Source organism: Megalobrama amblycephala, linkage group LG3 (genome assembly GCF_018812025.1).
Source record: "Megalobrama amblycephala isolate DHTTF-2021 linkage group LG3, ASM1881202v1, whole genome shotgun sequence".
In the NCBI taxonomy this organism is placed as follows: domain Eukaryota; kingdom Metazoa; phylum Chordata; class Actinopteri; order Cypriniformes; family Xenocyprididae; genus Megalobrama; species Megalobrama amblycephala.
The window spans coordinates 28,806,213-28,824,852 of record NC_063046.1 but is presented as its reverse complement, the minus strand read 5'-3'; the positions used below and the strand labels follow the sequence as shown (position 1 = coordinate 28,824,852).

General features: G+C 39.5%; 1 protein-coding gene across 16 annotated transcripts in view; it reads left to right on the top strand.

Annotated features, from left to right (window-relative positions):
* Window positions 1-18,640, top strand: part of dgkza (diacylglycerol kinase, zeta a) — a 118,206-nt gene extending 99,566 nt beyond the window's left edge. For 14 of the 16 annotated variants that reach the window (XM_048184906.1, XM_048184908.1, XM_048184909.1 and 11 more), the window contains 7 exons: window positions 619-675; window positions 5,809-5,843; window positions 8,631-8,680; window positions 9,702-9,822; window positions 14,174-14,210; window positions 14,483-14,582; window positions 16,910-18,640. In XM_048184906.1, coding sequence (XP_048040863.1) covers window positions 619-675; window positions 5,809-5,843; window positions 8,631-8,680; window positions 9,702-9,822; window positions 14,174-14,210; window positions 14,483-14,582; window positions 16,910-17,026 — 517 coding nt within the window. In that variant the 3' untranslated portion in view covers window positions 17,027-18,640. Of the gene's footprint in view, window positions 1-618; window positions 676-5,808; window positions 5,844-8,630; window positions 8,681-9,701; window positions 9,823-11,284; window positions 11,787-14,173; window positions 14,211-14,482; window positions 14,583-16,909 lie in introns of those variants that run through there. The other 2 variants (XM_048184899.1, XM_048184905.1) reach the window with 2 other exon arrangements.

Below are 18,640 nucleotides of genomic sequence, written 5' to 3'. Positions count from 1 at the left end.
TCAATACATTAGCTCATCCATGAACATGATTTCTGCTCTGAACATGAGTCCTGTTGGATCACTTTTATTGGTTGTGGAGGCGAAGACATCAACTCCTATGATTCCACGCTCATTCACGGTGTCATCAAGCTACGCCTTTGATATTGTTTTGAATAAGTGACCTCTAGCGGCAAAACTTACATACTGTGCCTTTTAAGGAAGATTGAAAAATCTTTCATTGACTTTTGAGTATTTAAAATGCAACGGCAGCAGTGACGTTACCACAACGAATTAATTTTTCTTTTACATGCTTAATTTTAATTTGCCCTTTTCTTTTGCATATTTAACAATGTATAGCCATTTTAACAAAAGGCAGTGATCATGTGTGAGTTGTGTGCAGCCAACATAACATAACATGACGCAGCATTTTATTTACAGAATGCAGAACCAAAGCCTAAATCCTAAGTTTACATTACCTTTACACTATTTTTGCTGCCATTTCCTTTAGGAAATGCAAATCTTGTTTGTATTGTATCACTGTTATGTCAAAAGATTATTGTTTATGGTCATGTCTACATCATTTTCTTACATTTTCATTCATTTATGTTGTTTTTGTTCAATTCTTATGTTGTTTTGAAGGGTGGGGGGTGTCCATCGCTCAAATACAACAGCAGCAGATTTCAAACCTACCAGCAGGTGAGACAGAGCTTTACCAACTATGTTTCTGTATTCCTCCCATTCTGTGTACCCTTTCACCCTGTCTCTTCTTAGAGCTATTATAGATGTTAGTGTTGAAAGTGTTGAAAGTGTTCAAAGAGCAGCTCTACTCTTTTAATCCCAGTTGGGATAGTTTCTGGTTGCCTGTGGCTCTTCTTAATGTGAACTATGTGTCATTACTGCAATGAGAAAATGAAGTCTAGCACTGCAGGACCACACCATTTCTGTTGCTGATTATTATTTTTACCCACCTGTTCTGTTCCTTATTAGGCCCAGCTGTCTCTGTTGACACGACTTTAGAGGGTCGAAAAGACACACTCACAGTACACATAGTTCTGACAAGAACACAAGTTCTGACACAAGTTCTGTGCGAGCAAAGAGTAGTAATTTACCATGTTCTGGTCTAATCTAGCCTGTGCTGGTCATTTCTAGTCTGGTTTGTTCATGTTTTGTTGTGTCTTGTCTGGCATTCTCCAGTTTGATGTCTGTCATCCTATTCTCTAACTGCTGTTTGCTTGAAGACTAAGGGCAGATTCACACAGAATGCGTTTTTGTGCTCCACTGTGCTGCTTTTTGTTTTTCCATGTAATCATCTGCTAAATTGCAGCAGGTCTCGCTGCTTTTTAGGCATCTTGCACGTGAACACCCCATTTTTAAGATGTAATGTCCAGTTAAAAGACGTTCAATTTTTAAAAACACATCTCAAGACCCTGCCTTCCTTTTAATCATTAGCATCTTAGCTCTGCATTTGGATGATATTGTGTTGGATCTGACAGTTTTTTAAGTTATATTTTTGGTCTATTTATGGCTTTATTGGATAGGCCAGTGTAGAGATCAGACAGGAAAGCATGGGGCGAAGAGAGTAAAATGAGATCAACAAAGAATCTTGAGCAAGGAATAGAACTCGGGTCACCCGATGAGCAGTTATGCTATATGTTGGATCTCCGACTACGGAATCTGGCATGTGAACTGCCCATCTTAAAGGGATCTTTCACCCAAAAATTTAAATCTTTAGATCATTCACTCATCTTGTTCCAAACCCGTATGACATTTTTTTTCTGTGGAATACGAAGATAGTTTGAGCAATGTCTTTGTTCATACCATTAAAAAAGGTGGTGTTTAACTTTGTTTTGAACCCTATTGATCCCCAGAAGAAAAGTCATACAGGCTTGGTATGGGTGAGCAAATGACAGAATTCACATTTTTTTGATGAACTGCCCTGGCTTCAACATGGTATAGACAAACACAATGTCAGGCTATTTAAATTGTGACAACTTGAAAACCTCACCAATATGTTCTTGTACAGCACTATCTCTTCTGCTGCCCATATTCTACAGCTCATCAATACCCCTAAATCAGCTTAATATGGTTGAAAGTTTGATTAATCCAGCAGCTTGTTCTCTCTCTCTCTCTCTCTCTCTCTCTCTCTCTCTCTCTGTCTACCAGGGAAATTGATTAGGTTTCTGTTTTTGTTGGTTTAACTTTGAATAGGAGCTGTAATTAATTGATGCATGTCTTATGTTGTTTTTCCGTCATACATAAATGAGGGATTTTTGTTTTCCTCTGTAATGGAATTATAGCTGGGCCCACGAGAAGCTCTCATTCTGAGGCAGATTCACATCTGAACACTGATACTCAAAGCAAATAACAACAGGAGGAAGCAAGAGCGCGCGAGAGAGATTAGCTGCTTGTTTCCTGTGCAGGCTGAGTGAACCATCTTTAATGTGGTGTCTGCAAATGGTAAATTGGAAGGAGCATAATAAATGTTATATTGATGAGGAGAAGCAAACGAGGAAAGATATGCAAAAGCAGTGAGGGCAGTTTAATGGGGCATCGCAGCCTTCATTATCAAGCTGAGATCCTGATGCTGCCAAAGTCTGATCGGTCCCTAGTGAGCTCAACTTTGACCCTAAAAACCTTCCTATATTGAAGTATATTGAAGTCTCCTCTAATGGTATTGTATTCACAGTATGGGCCATCAAGCGCCCCTCATTAAGACCTGCTTTTGTTTTAAGAAAACACTTCTGCTCATAAATCTCTGTAGTGATTAGAGAAGAACATTCCAGTCCACAATCAATACAATAAAACTAGCTTGCAAATACCATTTGTCGTATTTGTGAGAACTGGTGGGAGCTGGTGATCTTGCTGAATAAATGCCATGGCCGTCCGAATTCAGATTGCCATTTCTTTCTAGAGTTAATGAGGGGTTTCTGGACTCATATCGAATAATTGGTCCAATGTCACATTTCTACCCTTTCTGTAAATGTGCTAAATTACTAGCAATTACAGCTAGCAAAAACTCAATAACCCCATTAAAGCTGCCTTGAGCTATTTTGCGTCGTTGAGCATGTGTGTGTGTGCAGGGTGCATGTTAGAGTGTCTTTTTGAGAGTGTGTGATTGTGTTGTGAGGAACGTCAGTAATTACAGCTGCCGTCTGGGTTACATACCAAGGAGTGGTTCAGACATGTTTAAACACTGGATGATCTTTTAGGCTGGGGGACTAAACCGTTACCAGCTTTCCTTCAGGACATGATGGTTAGAGGTGCATTTGCCCTGTTTCCAGGCACATGTATCAAGCTCTTGTGATACAGAGAGGTTTGAGTGGCATCATCAGATCTTTACTCCTCATACTCTGTAATGTGAGTACCAACTCAGCTGCAAGCCTTTTTTCCATCTAAGGAAGAAGAAGAGGTTGTATTGAAATGGATATGGCTGAAGATAAATGTGGGTGCTTCAGCAAGCTCAGCAATGTGAATCAGTTTAAAATGGATAAGTTGTGTTTTTCTCTACTGTAGTGCTACTGTGAACTCTCAGACAGACAGGAAAAGATTGGCTGCTCTGAACATTCCCCATGGCTGACCAGAGATCAGTGTTTTTATCATTTGTCATGATATATCTATATGGAAAGATAAATTATGATTGATAGAGTTGGTTTTGATAGCTGAGAGTTATGATTTGTGGTTTCAGAGATCTGAAATCCACTTACCTGAGCAAATTTCGCTGCCTGGAGGCTGAACCTCAGCTGCAAGGCTAGAGGAGGCATGCAAACATTTAGGAAAGGTGTGTGTGTGTCGGTGTGTGTTGGGAAGACATGTCAGAGTCAGCCCAGATTTATGTGTCTGTGAACTGCTTTTAATTATGGGACACACTCAGATTCCTTAGCAAGGCTAACTCTCTCTCTCTCTCTGTCTATCTCTCTCTTTCTCTCACGCACACACACTCACAAAATCACTTATAGACGCATCCCAATGGAAACAGTATGTTGTGGCTTTGACTTAAGTGTTTATGAATTCCTATACATTTTCCCTGTTTTGTCTGTCTCACTCAATTTTGAGGCATTGTGTTCAAAGTGAAACAGGTTTATTGTTTTTCAGTTGACTGTGATCTGACATCTCCTAAATACCAGTTACATTTACTGCCAACCTTTCTAGTAAAGAACACCGCTTATTGGCTCTTTCTGTCGGAAGCTGTTACATATTTCCTTGCAGTGTTTCTGGTCTCAGAGCTGCACTGCATCTAGCAAAGTTCAGGATCCAAAGCCCTGTGTGCCATTTGTCTCTTTTCCTTAATGTCCCAGCCCTCTTAGTGTGGGGTGAGGAACCCTTTGATCAAATATTCTTTCAAGTGAGAGTGCACAGAAGATGTTCAGTTGGAGGTCTGTCAGGGGAAGAGACGGAGAGGAGGTGTAGTGTTAGCAATGGCATCAACGTCATAGGTGTGTTCGACTTCAACTGTGTCTGCCCTTACCGTTCTGCGATATTTTCCACTTGCAGTTTGGGGAGGAGTTAAAAAAGAAGCTGTCAAATCTTAAACTTAATGCCTCTCATAGTGATGCTTACACAGTATTTGTGTACTTTACTGCAGACAAAGTGGATTAGATATAATATTTCTCAGATAAACAGATGTTTGAATTTTTACATGTACTATAACAGGCAGAAATGCTGCTCATTGAATAGAATATGTGCTGCTTGATACAGTGCCTGTATATGAAAGAAAAAAGTTCAAGATAAGGCGTATTGTTAGGGCTGGGTGATATATCGCATGCGATTGTCACACGCATTTCGTCAGTAAAGCCGGTTCCCTGATTACCGCTAAATCGCCATTACCTGCTTTCAAATGGAGCGCCATTTAATAGACAGAACCGTAGTTCACTGACAAGCTACGCAATATCGCGTTCATTATCGCAGATGAATCGCCTTCGATAATGAACGCGATATTGCGTAGCTTGTCAGTGAACTACGGTTCTGTCTATTAAATGGCGCTCCATTTGAAAGCAGGTGATGACGATTTAGCGGTTATCAGGGAACCGGCTTTACTGACGAAATGCGCGTGACAATCGCATGCGATAGATCGCCCAGCCCTACGTATTGTTTAAAAAACATTTTTATCAATTTTATTTTGATTAACATAACATTTGTAAATATATGACACTAAGATTTTACATGAAAAAGTGTTTACTCTAATATGTTTTTACTCTTGTGAGCGTTAGTGAAACTGAAATTGTCATCTGTTTGACCTATTGCGAAATGGCTGTCAGAGCTCATGTGGCCGTTCTGGTAAAATTACTGAGTTTGCCTACTCAGTCTGCTTGAATCCTTCTCGCTGTACTTTAGTGAAAAATTGTCAGCACCCCGTCCAGTTGGACAAAATTTTTTAACCATGCACTGCTCAAGATGTGCCATATGAAATCAAACAGACCTAATGTCACACTTTTTATGTCTCACAGATAGCATTGCAGTGACATTCATTGAGTTTGGGCTCTCTCCTCAATTCATCTCTTGCTCTGAGAGAAGGATATTATGAAACTTATTTGAAGTCATTATTCTCTTGCTCAATAAATCTCTGAGATGCTGAACATTGAGAATGGCATAAAAAAGTGTGTATGCATATGCATTGTAGCCATTCTTTCTTTCTAGGACCATTTGAAGATTATTTGAACAGCTTTATTAGGAAAAACATCAGGAGATGATTCAAGTTGAGATTAATGGCTTCACAGTGTGTGCATCAAGAACTTTAGTTTCAGATACATGCCGTGAAGAGGTCCTCTAAAAGATTTATGTTTGTTGATTTAAAGTGTTTCAATCACTCAGATGTTTCTGTTTCTCCCACAGGTTTGAGAAGAGCACCCTGAACAATGCGAACTCTGGTAAGGAGTTTAAGTAGTGCTCTAATTTTGCTTTCAGCTCTTCAGTGAATGAACATCAAGTGAACTTCAGCAGAGTTTCTTTGGATAAAAATGTATAATTCTAAGTTAATAAATGTAAATCGGAGCACAGCTGCATTTTAGTCTTTACTTGTGAGAATAAGTTAAAGTCGTACAGAGTGTCGGGTCTCTGCAAGAAGCAAATTGGGGTCGCTACATATAGTGGAGGAGCAGCTCTTGCTCAGTGAACAATAGAAGGTGGAAGTTGAGTGTTAAACACTCCTTGGTCTTCGTTCTTGTTCCTTTTTAACGAGCTGCTGCCTGTCAGGAGAGGGCATGTGCCAAGGCTGTGGTATTTTCCGCTCTCTTGGCACTGGTGGGGGAAGCAGAGAGAGGGGGAAAGGACTGTCTCACAGTATGTGAGGTGCAGCGAGGCAGAGCAGGTTATCATCACTCACATTGATCCACATTAGAATTCAGCGCTAGCTCCAAAGCTTCCTGGCATGAGCAGAGGAGGAACGCATTTCCAAAACCTGATTTGGCCCTGTGCATGCTTTCTCTAGACAGGAAAAAAGACTCTTCAATTCCATAAAGCGGCCGAGTTTTGAGAGCTGGATTGAAGCGGGCATATCTTTAGACACAGGCGTAGATTTAGCCTCGCAGTGTGCTCTACAACGCGTGTTAGCCTGACATCCCAGCTGGGTGTTTTCATATTTTACCTCTCGAGGTTTGTGAAGCAATACACAAGATTGCTGGATTAGGAAGGCAAATCTACAAAGGGCATTGCGAAGCTTTGAACACAGATTTAGCATATTGAGACTGAACCCTCAGAGCCAGCATCAGCAAATGTGATTAACACCCGTAATTAAAACCATATTTTTACTCCCTTTTTAACTGTCTGCTTCCAAAGCATTAAATAAACAGAACATCTTCTTGTGAAACTCTGAATAACTGAATATTGAACAAATATGCATAAGCGATTTGTGCATGCAGGCAGTTTCTGAATAATAATACCTTTAAGTAATAATGGAGTCATCAATTGTCATGAGAAAACTGACTCCAGTATTTGCACATTTTCTGGTATCACAGCTTTACAAATCTTCTTACAAATAATACTGTGTATGTTTTTCACTCTAATGCCATAGTTTTCACACATCTGGTCACATTTCAGCTTGGTAAATTTAGTCTATGCTTTAAAACTATAAATGTAACATTTTTTGTTCGAATTGTAACAAAAGTTATATTTTTATTATCTTTCAAACCATCTTTTTCTCTTTACTTTGTATCACTACTGTAAGCCATAATAATTACAGTATATTTATTTTAGAGCTGTCGGGTGGATTTAGCGGCAAACTCAATACTTCAGTGTAGCTTTAATTACACTTAAAGGATTAGTTCACTTAAGAATTAAAATTTCCTGATAATTTACTCACCCCATGTCATCCAAGATGTTTGTCTTTCTTCAGTCGAAAAGAAATTAAGGTTTTTGAGGAAAACGTTCCAGGATTTTTCTCCATATAGTGGACTTCATTGGCTACCAATGGGTTGAAGGTCCAAATTGCAGTTTGAATGCAGCTTCAAAGGGCTCTACATGTTCCCAAACAAGGAATAAGGGTCTTGTCTAGCAAAACAATTGGTCATTTTCTAAAATAAGTGAAAATGCATATAAATTTTATCCACAACTGCTCATTTTGCACTAGCTCTTCGATGTGCCACGCATTACATAATCATGTTGGAATGGTCACACGTGACGTTGATGGAAGTACCGTGGTAGGGTGAAAAACTCCATCTCATTTTCTCCTCCAACTTAAAAATCGTCTGACATTGTTGTTTTACCTTTTTTTGTAAAGGGTGTTTGACTTAAGCAGCGTCTCATTTCGGAGGCTGCATGCGTCATCAAGGTGGTCTCATTTAAGAAAAGTAACCGTTAGATTGGAAAGTAAGAAATAAATTACAGTATTTTGCAGCTCACAAGGAACAACAATCAATTTTATTACGGTTACTTTTCTTAAATTAGACATCCTTGATGACATATGTCTTTATAGTCTTTGCAGGTTCACTTTGTAGATATTGGATCGGTACTTTCGCGTACATCACGTATGACCTTTCCAACGTGATTATGTAACGCGTGGCACATCGCAGAGCTAGTGCGAGATGAGCATTTGTGGTTGAAAATATATACATTTTTAATTTTTTTTTTTTTTAGAAAATGACCGATCGTTTCACTAGACAAGACCCTTATTCCTCAGGCGGGATCAGGTGGACCTTCAACCTGTTGTACCCCAGTGAAGTCCACTATATGGAGAAAAATCCTGGAATGTTTTCCTCAAAAACCTTAATTTTTTAATTTCGACTGAAGAAAGAAAGACATAAACATCTTGGATGACATGGGGGTGAGTAAATTATCATAATTTAATTCTGAGGTGAACTAATCCTTTAAGTAAAAATATCAAAAGTTCTAGATCAAATTGAATAGCTTACTTCAGTTTAGCTATTTAAAAAAAATACAGAAAAAAATAAATTACACTCCTGTCTACATTAAATCAGTGTGTCCCATAATTAATCAAAACCAATTAAGATGGCCTCCATTCACTCTATTTTTTATGCTAACTAATTTTTTTACACATCTGTTCACATTAAATCTTGGTAAACAGCCTTTGCTTTGTCATTAGTTAAGTAAAAATGATCAAAACAAGTTCAAGATCAAATAATTGACAAGCAGCAATAACTGCATAAAAAAGAAAAAGTACACTTGAATCTCCATTAACAGAGTACTTTCTTGTTTAACAGTGTCAGCAGACAATCTAATTGATTGCGTGAAGAAGAAGGACCATCAGAAGGTATCATTTGAACATCATTTGAATACATTAATCACATAAATACACCTTCTAGGTTTCTCAGATTTTTTTTTTTTTTTTAATGACTTGCAAGAAGATAAGCATATTTTTAGCGAGTATGTAACTCATGTCATGTTTTACAGTGATTTAATATGCAAGAAAGAAATCTGTGTGCTTTTAGTTAAGTGTTCATTCGGCCTAAGGATATTCTGTCATTCTAATGCAGTACTGACCTCACCATTAAATGTCAAGTATCTTGCAGAGCGGAGGCGGAACCAGATAAATGATCCTGCATATTCTCTTGACCTTTCACTCGTTCTTAGTTTCTATGGTGACCAAACAGGCTTTCCCCAGAATGATAATCTCTCGCATCCAGCCCCAAACCTGTTCCCACTCGTCATATCACGATACAGAGAAGAGAAGAGGGGACATTTCAAATATTAATGAGGAAGTTTGGCATGTTGCAATGGGCAGTAATGTACACAGCAACCCTTACCTGCCCCACTGTGTCTTTTTTACATTAAGCATCTCAACTGGTGACACTGGTGTGTCTGTAGTTACCAGATTGTGGAGTGCAGAGATTCCACTGTCTGGTGTGTGTAGATGGTGTCTCCTCTTTCCTCTCAGTGAATTCATCATCAGGATGAGACTGAAAACTGGTAAATAAAACACCTCTGATGATACTTGTCTGTCTAGACTCACTGGACTGATGATAATGCTAGTATTTTTATGCCCAAACTCTGTGGTGTATGAAAGAGTTCTGGCAAATTTCTGACAGATTTTGGGCTTTATCGCACCAAAGGGTCCTTTGAACCTATTGAGACGGTCACTGGCACATTTGCTTTTAGCCTTCTGCCAAACTTGTGCTTTTCTCCTTAAGCACAGCTGAGCCAATCACTAGATTCTGTTTGAATTGCTGTGTAGAAACTGCAATAATTAATGAGACTCAGTGATCAGGACACCATGTGGCTTCCAATAAAGATCTCAGTGTTTGTTTGATTAACTGGCAGCTTTTTCTCTGCAGTTGAAGGAGCTGCATAAGAAGGGGGCAGACCTGTGTGTACAGGACCCTGTGGGCCGCACCCTTCTGCACTATGCTGTGGAAGTGGGCAGCAAGGAGATTGTCAGATACATCATTGATAATGGTAAATGATCACATAACACATGTCTGTAACATCTCTCAAATGCTGCTGGCATAGGCGGAATATATTTGTCTCTCTAATTTTAATGCATGCATGTCGCTTTTGTTCTTTCTGTTGAATGATCAATGTAAAATATGTGGAGTAGATCTTTAAAAGAGTAAAGTGAAACTCTCATTGTCAGCAGCCCTCTCTCTCTCTCTCTCTCTCTCTCTCTCTCTCCTTTTCAAATGAGCTTTATTAGCATGACTGTGTAGCACAATGTTGCCAGAGCATTAAAATTTTATGTATAAATAATAATTATAAAAAAAAAATCATACATGTAGATAATGTCATATGTAGCATAGTAAATAAATAAATAAATCTAGAATAAAGCGGGCCTCTCCAGTGATTTAACCATGTCTAACATTGTGAACGGCTAGCACATATTTAGCTGTACTATCATCTTTGATGTACTATCATCAGTATTTTCTTAGTATCTTAGAGAGAACTGTTTGTCTTACATTGTGGTATATAGAACAGATGAGAAGATTTGCTGTAGATAACAGTGTCTACAGATCCTCTGCTCTCTCTGTGTCCATATTTGTTTACGTCTTCCTGTTTCTGTTTCTAGATCATGGTCACTTAATCTATATTTGGAGAGGATATGTCTTTCTTTAAATTGTTTAATTAATAAATAATATGCCAATTTTGGGGTTCTATTTAGGGTCAAATAACATTGGAGTTTATTTTGGAGGTCAGATTGCGTTTGTGTTTCATCATGAGTAACTTTTAGATTTTTGTCAGTTTCTTTAATAATAGTTTTGGGGTTGTAGCTGTAGTCAGTCAGGAGTTGAGTTTCATGGACTAGTTGAAGATTGAGTGTGTTTAGAGGATGAAATTCTGGTGAGGTTTCATTGGCAAGAAGGGCTTTACATTGGAATGAATCAGGTTCAGACTGATGGAGGTGATGCCAGAACTGAACATATCTCTTCTGGATTTCAATGTTCAGCGCATAAGAGTCTACATGTAATTCAGCCCTGCAGGCATCATTGGTAGTGCTTCTGTGAACCCCTAAAAATTGTTTTTCTAGGAAGTTTTATCCCAATTATTAAAATTTAGTACTGATCCCCAAATTTCACATCCATATAAAATAATTTGTATTATTATTGAATTATAAAATTTTATCCACGTTTTAATGGGTAATTTTAATTGACCGCATTATGACCTTATTGCATAAAAAAAGTCCTCCGATCATTTTCGCTCAGTGTTTTGACCGAAGCCTCCTGATGTTGATGCCCAGATAACTGTTGCTCATACTGTGCTGTAGGTTCTATCCTTAGTAAGTGAACTGGTTGACTTCTTTCCATGAGATCTGAAACACCATGACTCTGGTTTTGTCCAGATTGTGACTTGTAACAGTACTATTCCAGTTCTCTCTCTCTCTCTCTCTCTCTCTCTCTCTCTCTCTCTCAATCCTCATATACAGTGAGGGTCCAAAAGTGAGACTCCAGCGCGACCGGTGTCTGAAGCACGTCTAAACATTGGCCGATGACAGCCTATGACATCACTACTGATGTGACCAGAGTATAAAATGGCACCTGTAGTACACGTCAACAACTTGTCTGAAGGAGATGTGGGGAGGCATACCCGAAGCATGGCAATTAGACTGTTCCCCCAAAGGGGCTCACTGAGAGCTGAAGACAGAACTATCCCATTACAGGGAGCAGAGCACCTTGCCCAAAACCGGGAAGGTTCTACCCCATGCTTATCCTAAATGACCACTGGGAGCTACCAGCTAAGGCTAGCTACAACCATTGTAAAAACTGTAATATGAGAACACAGCTACAAACCGCGCTCTCTCATAGGGAGTCAGGAATCCTACTATTAAAGGTGGTAAAGAGGATGTTTTGTTTTATACATTTTTGCAATATTACTTGAAACTGTCTTTACTAAGTGATAAAAGACTATTTATTAGGTGCACTGAAAGGAATATTATTAATATACATCATCTGTGCACGAGGTAGGGCCTTAAAAACATCAGCCAATCGTTTACGCGATCATCGCGTAAACGATTGGCCCTCTGGCTTGTCAATCACTGCCATTGTGAGAGACGTGCGCGGATTGGCCCTCTGGCTTGTCAATCACTGCCATTGTGAGAGACGTGCGCGGATTGGCCCTCTGGCTTGTCAATCACTGCCATGACGTTCCTTGTGAGAGACGCGCGGCTGCACGCTCTAGTAACGTTCCACACTACATGCGCCGCATGCAATGTTTTTGTCAGGAGACAGGAGTAACAACTGCAGATTATGAGGTGAGTCCGACATAATGAATCCACTAAGTGTGTGCGCGGCTTAACGATTGTAAGGCCGATTATGAATGTAAATTGATACTTATGACTGATCGCGCTCAAACGCGTCCAGTCAGAGCCAGTTGCGTTCAGTCTGCGATTACAGACGGTGTTCAAATTCCATGTGAAAGTATATAAATCTGCTTCAGGAGCAGGAAACTATCGCTGTATGTTGAGCACAGTCAGAATGTTTTAGCTAGTCGTAAAATGTGTATCATTTCAAACGCTCATTTCAAAAACTCAGTCGACGAAAACATCCTCTATACCACCTTTAAGGATTTCACTTACACTCAACCATGAAAACATTGCCATCAAGGGGAGCCAGCTGAGTGCTAGCTGTGACCACTCAGAAACAAATCTTTGTAGGATCCCAAAACAATAGACAGTCCCGAAGGTGCTTTAAAACAAAGAAGGGTTCGCAAACTGGGGCAAAAAACCCACTTCCTGATGGGTTCTCGAGATCAAAATAGCTCATCCCAGGGACTGGAGGACCCTGCTTCAAGACCTGACTCTTTAGTCAATCCCAAAGAAAAAGGGGCCCTCCAACACTCAAGAAGGTGCCTACAACTAGGAAGGTTTTGCAAAAAAAAAAAAAAAAATCCCTTTTGGGTTCCAGAAATCACCACGACCAAGCACTGCTATTGTGCAGGCCACCTGAGGGCACAGTTCTAAAAATAACACCTGCCTTCAATCTCTCTGCATCTAATTTCACAGAATTAGGTCTCACACATTAGTAATAGCAGACCAGAAAGGCAAATAATCTCATAAGATTCCCCTTTTGCTCCAGCCACAACCTCAGTGATCGAATCTGCCTGCTGCTGTGGCAGCCATGGGACCCCGATCGTGAGGTGCAGGCGCTCTATTCTCATCTCTCGAGAGAGAATATAAAGGAGCTTATCACAGCGACCGCATCATAAAGAGCACGTTCAACTCCCTCGAGAGCTGGCCAGTGTTATTGTCGTGTTTAGACACATGCTTTAGACACCAGTCATGCTGGAGGCGTTCCCCAAAGTATCCTAAGACACAGTGCAAGTTCCCATTCGAAAGGGAACTTCTATTTTGCATTATTTTAATTAATACAATTTCCCAAATACAAATTATATTATTAAAACAACAATTTAAGTGAAAAGTTGATTCGGTTACCATGAAGATCATTTGCAGTAGAATATCATATTCATTTTATGTCATAATGTTTCTTTGTTTTAATATTTTCAACTAGGGCTGCACGATATATCGCATGCGATTGTCACGCGCATTTGTCAGTAAAACCGGTTCCCTGATTACCGCTAAATCGCCATCACCTGCTTTCAAATGGAGCGGCATTTAATAGACAGAGCCGTAGATCACTGAAAAGCCACGCAATATCGCGTTCATTATCGAAGGCGATTCATCTGCGATATGAACGCGATATTGCGTGGCTTTTCAGTGATCTCTCTTCAGTGACGAAATGCGCGTGACAATCTCATGCGATATATCGTGCAGCCCTATTTTCAACATCATTTTAACAAGTAATTTCCAGGTTTAAACTGCATTTGAAAATCCTAGACTTTCAGCGTGCCCTCAGACTTGATCCCCAGTTTGTTTGTTTGTTGTTGTTGAACAATACCAGTAAAAGTTTTTGGAAGCACCTATTTATTCTTTACTATTATTCTAAAATGTGAAAGGTAATAATAATATAATCATCAAAACTATGACACAAATGGATTATCTTATATTTTTGATTCGACAAAATAGCCACACTTTGTCTTTGTCCTGGCCTTTAGATCAACAGGTCTCTGAACATAAACACATTCAGATGTGTCCAAGGTTCTGACTGGTATTGTTTGCTACTTTGCTTTCAATCGCTGTTATGTGTGTTATCTGTGGTGTGTGTGGGGGTTGATGTTTGAAACAGGTCATCTCTCTCTCCCACGCAAGCTTTTTACAGCTCTTCATTAAGCAACACACCATCACCTCAGGGCACATGCTTTAGTGTGGTTGCAAGGTGTGATATTTTTTTTCTTTTTCTCTCTCTCTCTTTCTCCACAGCACCCACCGATATTCTGGATGTAACGGAGAGAGAAAAGTGAGGCCTGTTCTTTCATACTATAATGCACATTGATGCCATTTGTTATTTATATCTGTTGACAGGAAAGGTTCAGGCTTCTGTTTTATGATAGTGTAGTCTAGCCTGGTTCACTGAAAAGGCTAAGCTTTTTCAGGAATTATCTTGAGATTCATTTTTAACAGCCTGTATTTTCCTCCAACTTGTTTTTCTGCCTCCTTCTCTTTCTGTCTTTTCTTGACTCTGTCTCTTTGCTTTCTCTCTGTCTGACTGTCACTTTCCTTTTTATTCAGCGGAGAGACGGTGTTGCACAAAGCGGCCTCGTTGTGTCATAGGACAATCTGTCATTACCTAGTGGAGGCGGGAGCATCTCTCATGAAGACAGACTTACAGGTGAGATAGACATGTAAAGAAAGACAATGTTTGATGCTGGATTAGCACCCAAAAATGAAAATTCTGTCATCATTTACTCACCTATACTGTATGTCATTCCTAACCCATAAGACTTGGTTAATGGTTAATCTTCATATAACACATCATATAAAGCAATCATATCTCTTCACATAACTTGGATTACACTGCTCGATTCATATGGATTTGTTTCACGATGCCTTTATTATGACCTTTTTTGGATCTTTTAAGTTTTAGTTTCAATGGAGGGACAAAAACCTCTCTTAAAAATATCGTAATTTATGTTTAGAGATGATGACAGAATTTTAATTTTTGGGTAAAACCTCTCTTTAATGTCTTTAGGAGTCTACTTACAAGCATAGAATAAAGCCTCATGACCATGTCTGATGTTGTACTCGACAAAAACAGAATGGAAAGTAATATGATAGATTTTGAGTATGTATTAGCATCCTGTCAGAAGTTTGAGTTTGATATGGGAATTTAGGAAAGAATAATTTTGGTGAGCACTGGATACAGATTCGTGCCAAGCTGATTCACTGTAGATGTTTGTGGCTTTTGGATCCATTTCATTTTGGTTACAGCCTCCAGCTGGTCTGTATCCCTGAACGTCTCTGTACTTAACTGCTCTCTTAGTCAGTGCTGACTAAGACCTCCACATGAAACAAGGAGCCATTCTTCCCACCCTCTCCCCCGCTCACCTCCACAGAGCCAGCCAAGAGACTCGAGCTCTCCTGCAGCACTTCTGATTGGTGTACCGCAAAATTACACACAGCTGTAGACACACTAGACTCTAATTACTGCCTCTCTTCTTTTCAGAGAAGAAACATCAATTTAAAAACTACTTATTTGAAGAGATCTGCGAGGGAATGATTTTCCACAAAGCACAAAAATCTCATTTGTGGTTAGAACTCTCAGCAGTGCTGTCCATCGCTCTCTTTTGTACCTTTGCTCCACTGGGCCTTACTGTAAGAGTCTCCTCTAAAGCTCACAGCAGTCTAATGGACCTTTTCCCAGCTCCCATCTGATAAATGTGTGAGACGGCACTGATTGAGTCTCCTGGGTGCCGATGGACGCTAGTCTGTCTGACAGCCTTCAGTTCTATCTATGTAATTATCAGTAACTCATGTGCTGTTGAGAGAGATGAAATGTGTAAAGTCACCAGTCTGACACGGTCTGAGAACACACCGAAATGGAGATTTTTCTCTTCAGAGGATATCCCGTGATTTTCCCTGTACAGACTCGAACTGAACAAGACCTGATTTAGCAGTGCCATTTTCCTGGACTCTGGTCTTTTGCATTTAACAGCTCTATCAGCACTTTTCTGCTCCACTTTCCCTCTGTTTCCATCAAATCTTAGGATCTGCACACTTGGTTTCATTCAATCCAGAAAACATCATATCCAGGATAGAGTGACTCATCGTTCATTTCCCTTTGATGAAGTGCAATCCTCCTCTCCTCCCTCTCGTTTTCTTTCCTCTGTTTCTCTTACGGTCTGTCCATCTGTCTTTGTCTTTATATAATAAGCATCCCCATTATCTGTTCCATCATTTTTTTCCTCTCTCCTTTGTGGCTTGTATGAGGATGAACGCTGGTTTTTAAAAGCACTATAAAAGTGTGATTATATTTCTGTTCGGCATGCCCTGCAGGGATCAGTCTCTCAACCACAAAGCTTTTTTTCTCCTGTGTAACTCGTCTCTTTTAGTTTATCGTGGCTAATATTCTCCATTGTGCTTGACTGTAGTTTTTGACAGCTTTTCCAGAACTGGCTTTGTCTGCATCTGAAAGGCTGAAAATGGAGGGATGCAGCACTGCACTGGAAGTTGCGTAGTATGAAAGGGTGCTGGTGGCCGTTCCTACTGTATACTCCCAAACAAAAGCGGCTTCATCTGTGGCACAACAATGAAAGCGCTTGGCGGGCATTTTGAGTGCTCAGAGCTCTGTCAGGGACAGTCCAGGCCTTTCTCTCAGACTCTGTGCACCAGGCCTGCCTGCAATTAAAAACAATTACTGTTGAGCAATGCTGGCACCAGCAACATGGAAAAAGAGGGGTGTTTTCTGAGAGAACATGTTTACTATTAGAGGCTCAGTGTGATCTTTGATTTCCCTTCTTCATTGTTCATGAAAAATCTGTCTGAAAGGATCTATCCCTTATTAAGCCCTGGAGCAGCTATAGATATTCTCTGTGTACTTTGCTTCAGTTCAGCTTGTGTTTTTATTTGTAGTTGGAATCCCAGTGGAACAGAGAGCAGTTTAATTATAAATTGTCCGCCTTTTTTGTGTTTGGACTCATTATGTCTCTTAATTTTCAGGGCGACACTCCTAAGCATCGTGCCGAGAAGGCGAAAGATGCAGAACTCGCGGCGTATCTCGAGACCCGCCAGCACTACCAAATGATCCAGCGTGAAGACCAGGAGACTGCAGTTTGACCTTTTGACCTCTCACCCTTCACCTCAACCAGTGTCCTGCTTTTTGTGCCAAAACAACAGTAACCAAAAATGTATCGCAGTACCCATCGCAGGCTGTCTGGACTGCACGGGGGGTGGATACATTCCCTGAGAGGGGGACGGTCGCACACTTAACTGTCTCTGAAGAGGTCCACAACTTTTATCATCATTCTCTGAATGACCTGTTGGACTTAATGTCTTTTATTTCATTGCACTGCCAAAACATCTTAGAGTTTGTATGTATGAGACAGAATGCAGAATTCTTTCCATGTTAATACACTCATCGAGTTTGCTTTTCTAGTTTGACAATGCTGAATGTTAGTTGAATACAGTGAGGATTTCAAAGATGCATGGGCTGGTGAGGACAGTGCTGTTTGTGTCTCCAGAGTCATCACTGTCTGTAAGTGCAGCTGGAGCATTCACCGTAGCCCTGACTCTACAGCTACAGGTTCAGTATTGCTCTGTTATAGCAGAACTTTTTAGTCTGGTTAGCGTCCAGAGCATGAACCGGAACCCGAAACAACATTTTAATAGCCGACTTGTTTCCTGATAACAGTAGAGCCATTAAATAATATGAGTTTAATGTATAATGAATCTTTCTAGATTCCTCTGCACTGAAAGAGTTCAGGATGGTTCAAAGACAGGAATGTTTACTGGGGTCTTGGTTTGACGTATCAGAACGATTTCGATGTTTTTCAGGTGTGTTTATTAGAAGGATTTTGCATTTTCATAGATTTCTGTGCTGTTTCTAATAAGAACATTCGGTACTGTAAATGTATGCGAGTAGCTTTCTGTTTAAGAGGCATTTGCACTGTAGCTTTGATTGCCTTCTCTATTCTATAATATGGATTTATAATTGATGTACTAAAATATAGCTTCTTTCCTACAATATTTTTAAGTAAATAGATGTTTATATAATTTGTAGCTATTAAAGATGTGTTGTCATGTTTGTATTATAAAACGCTGTAAATTAGATTTTGTTTTTTTGGAGTTGAGAACAGATCTCACTTTGTTTCAGCACATTTTTCTTAAGTCTTTGTGATAAACCAATAAGAGTTTACACTCTATAAGAGTTTTGTTTTTTTGTGCTGATGTCTTAATGCAAAGTTAAGATTTTAGGATGCTATTTATTTTCCTAAAAAAAGTTATATATTGAAAATAATTTGGCCTTGAAGCTATACATATTTAATAATATTAGTCATTTCTAATGTATTTCAGTAATTTACATCACAGAATTAAACTCTTCTCTGTCCAGATACGTTACTACTTCATTAATGAAATCACCCACTGGTTTCAAAGTTCTTTACAATAAATGTCATTATACAGCATGTATGCACATTCACAATGTATATAGGTAACACATTGTGTTTAGGTAAGCACCCTTGCATCTTTAATGCTCTTCATTAACTGGTCAGCTCTATTCTTTCTTTGGAAAGACATTTAAAATTTTGAGTGTTTAAACAACCATCCATCCAACCCTTTTACCCTGACAGCTATTTGACAGGAGCCTTGATGAATGACATCATTAGAGTGACATCATATGCCATAAACGCTGAAGTCACTGAGCTCTTACAATAAACATGGAATATGTCTTAA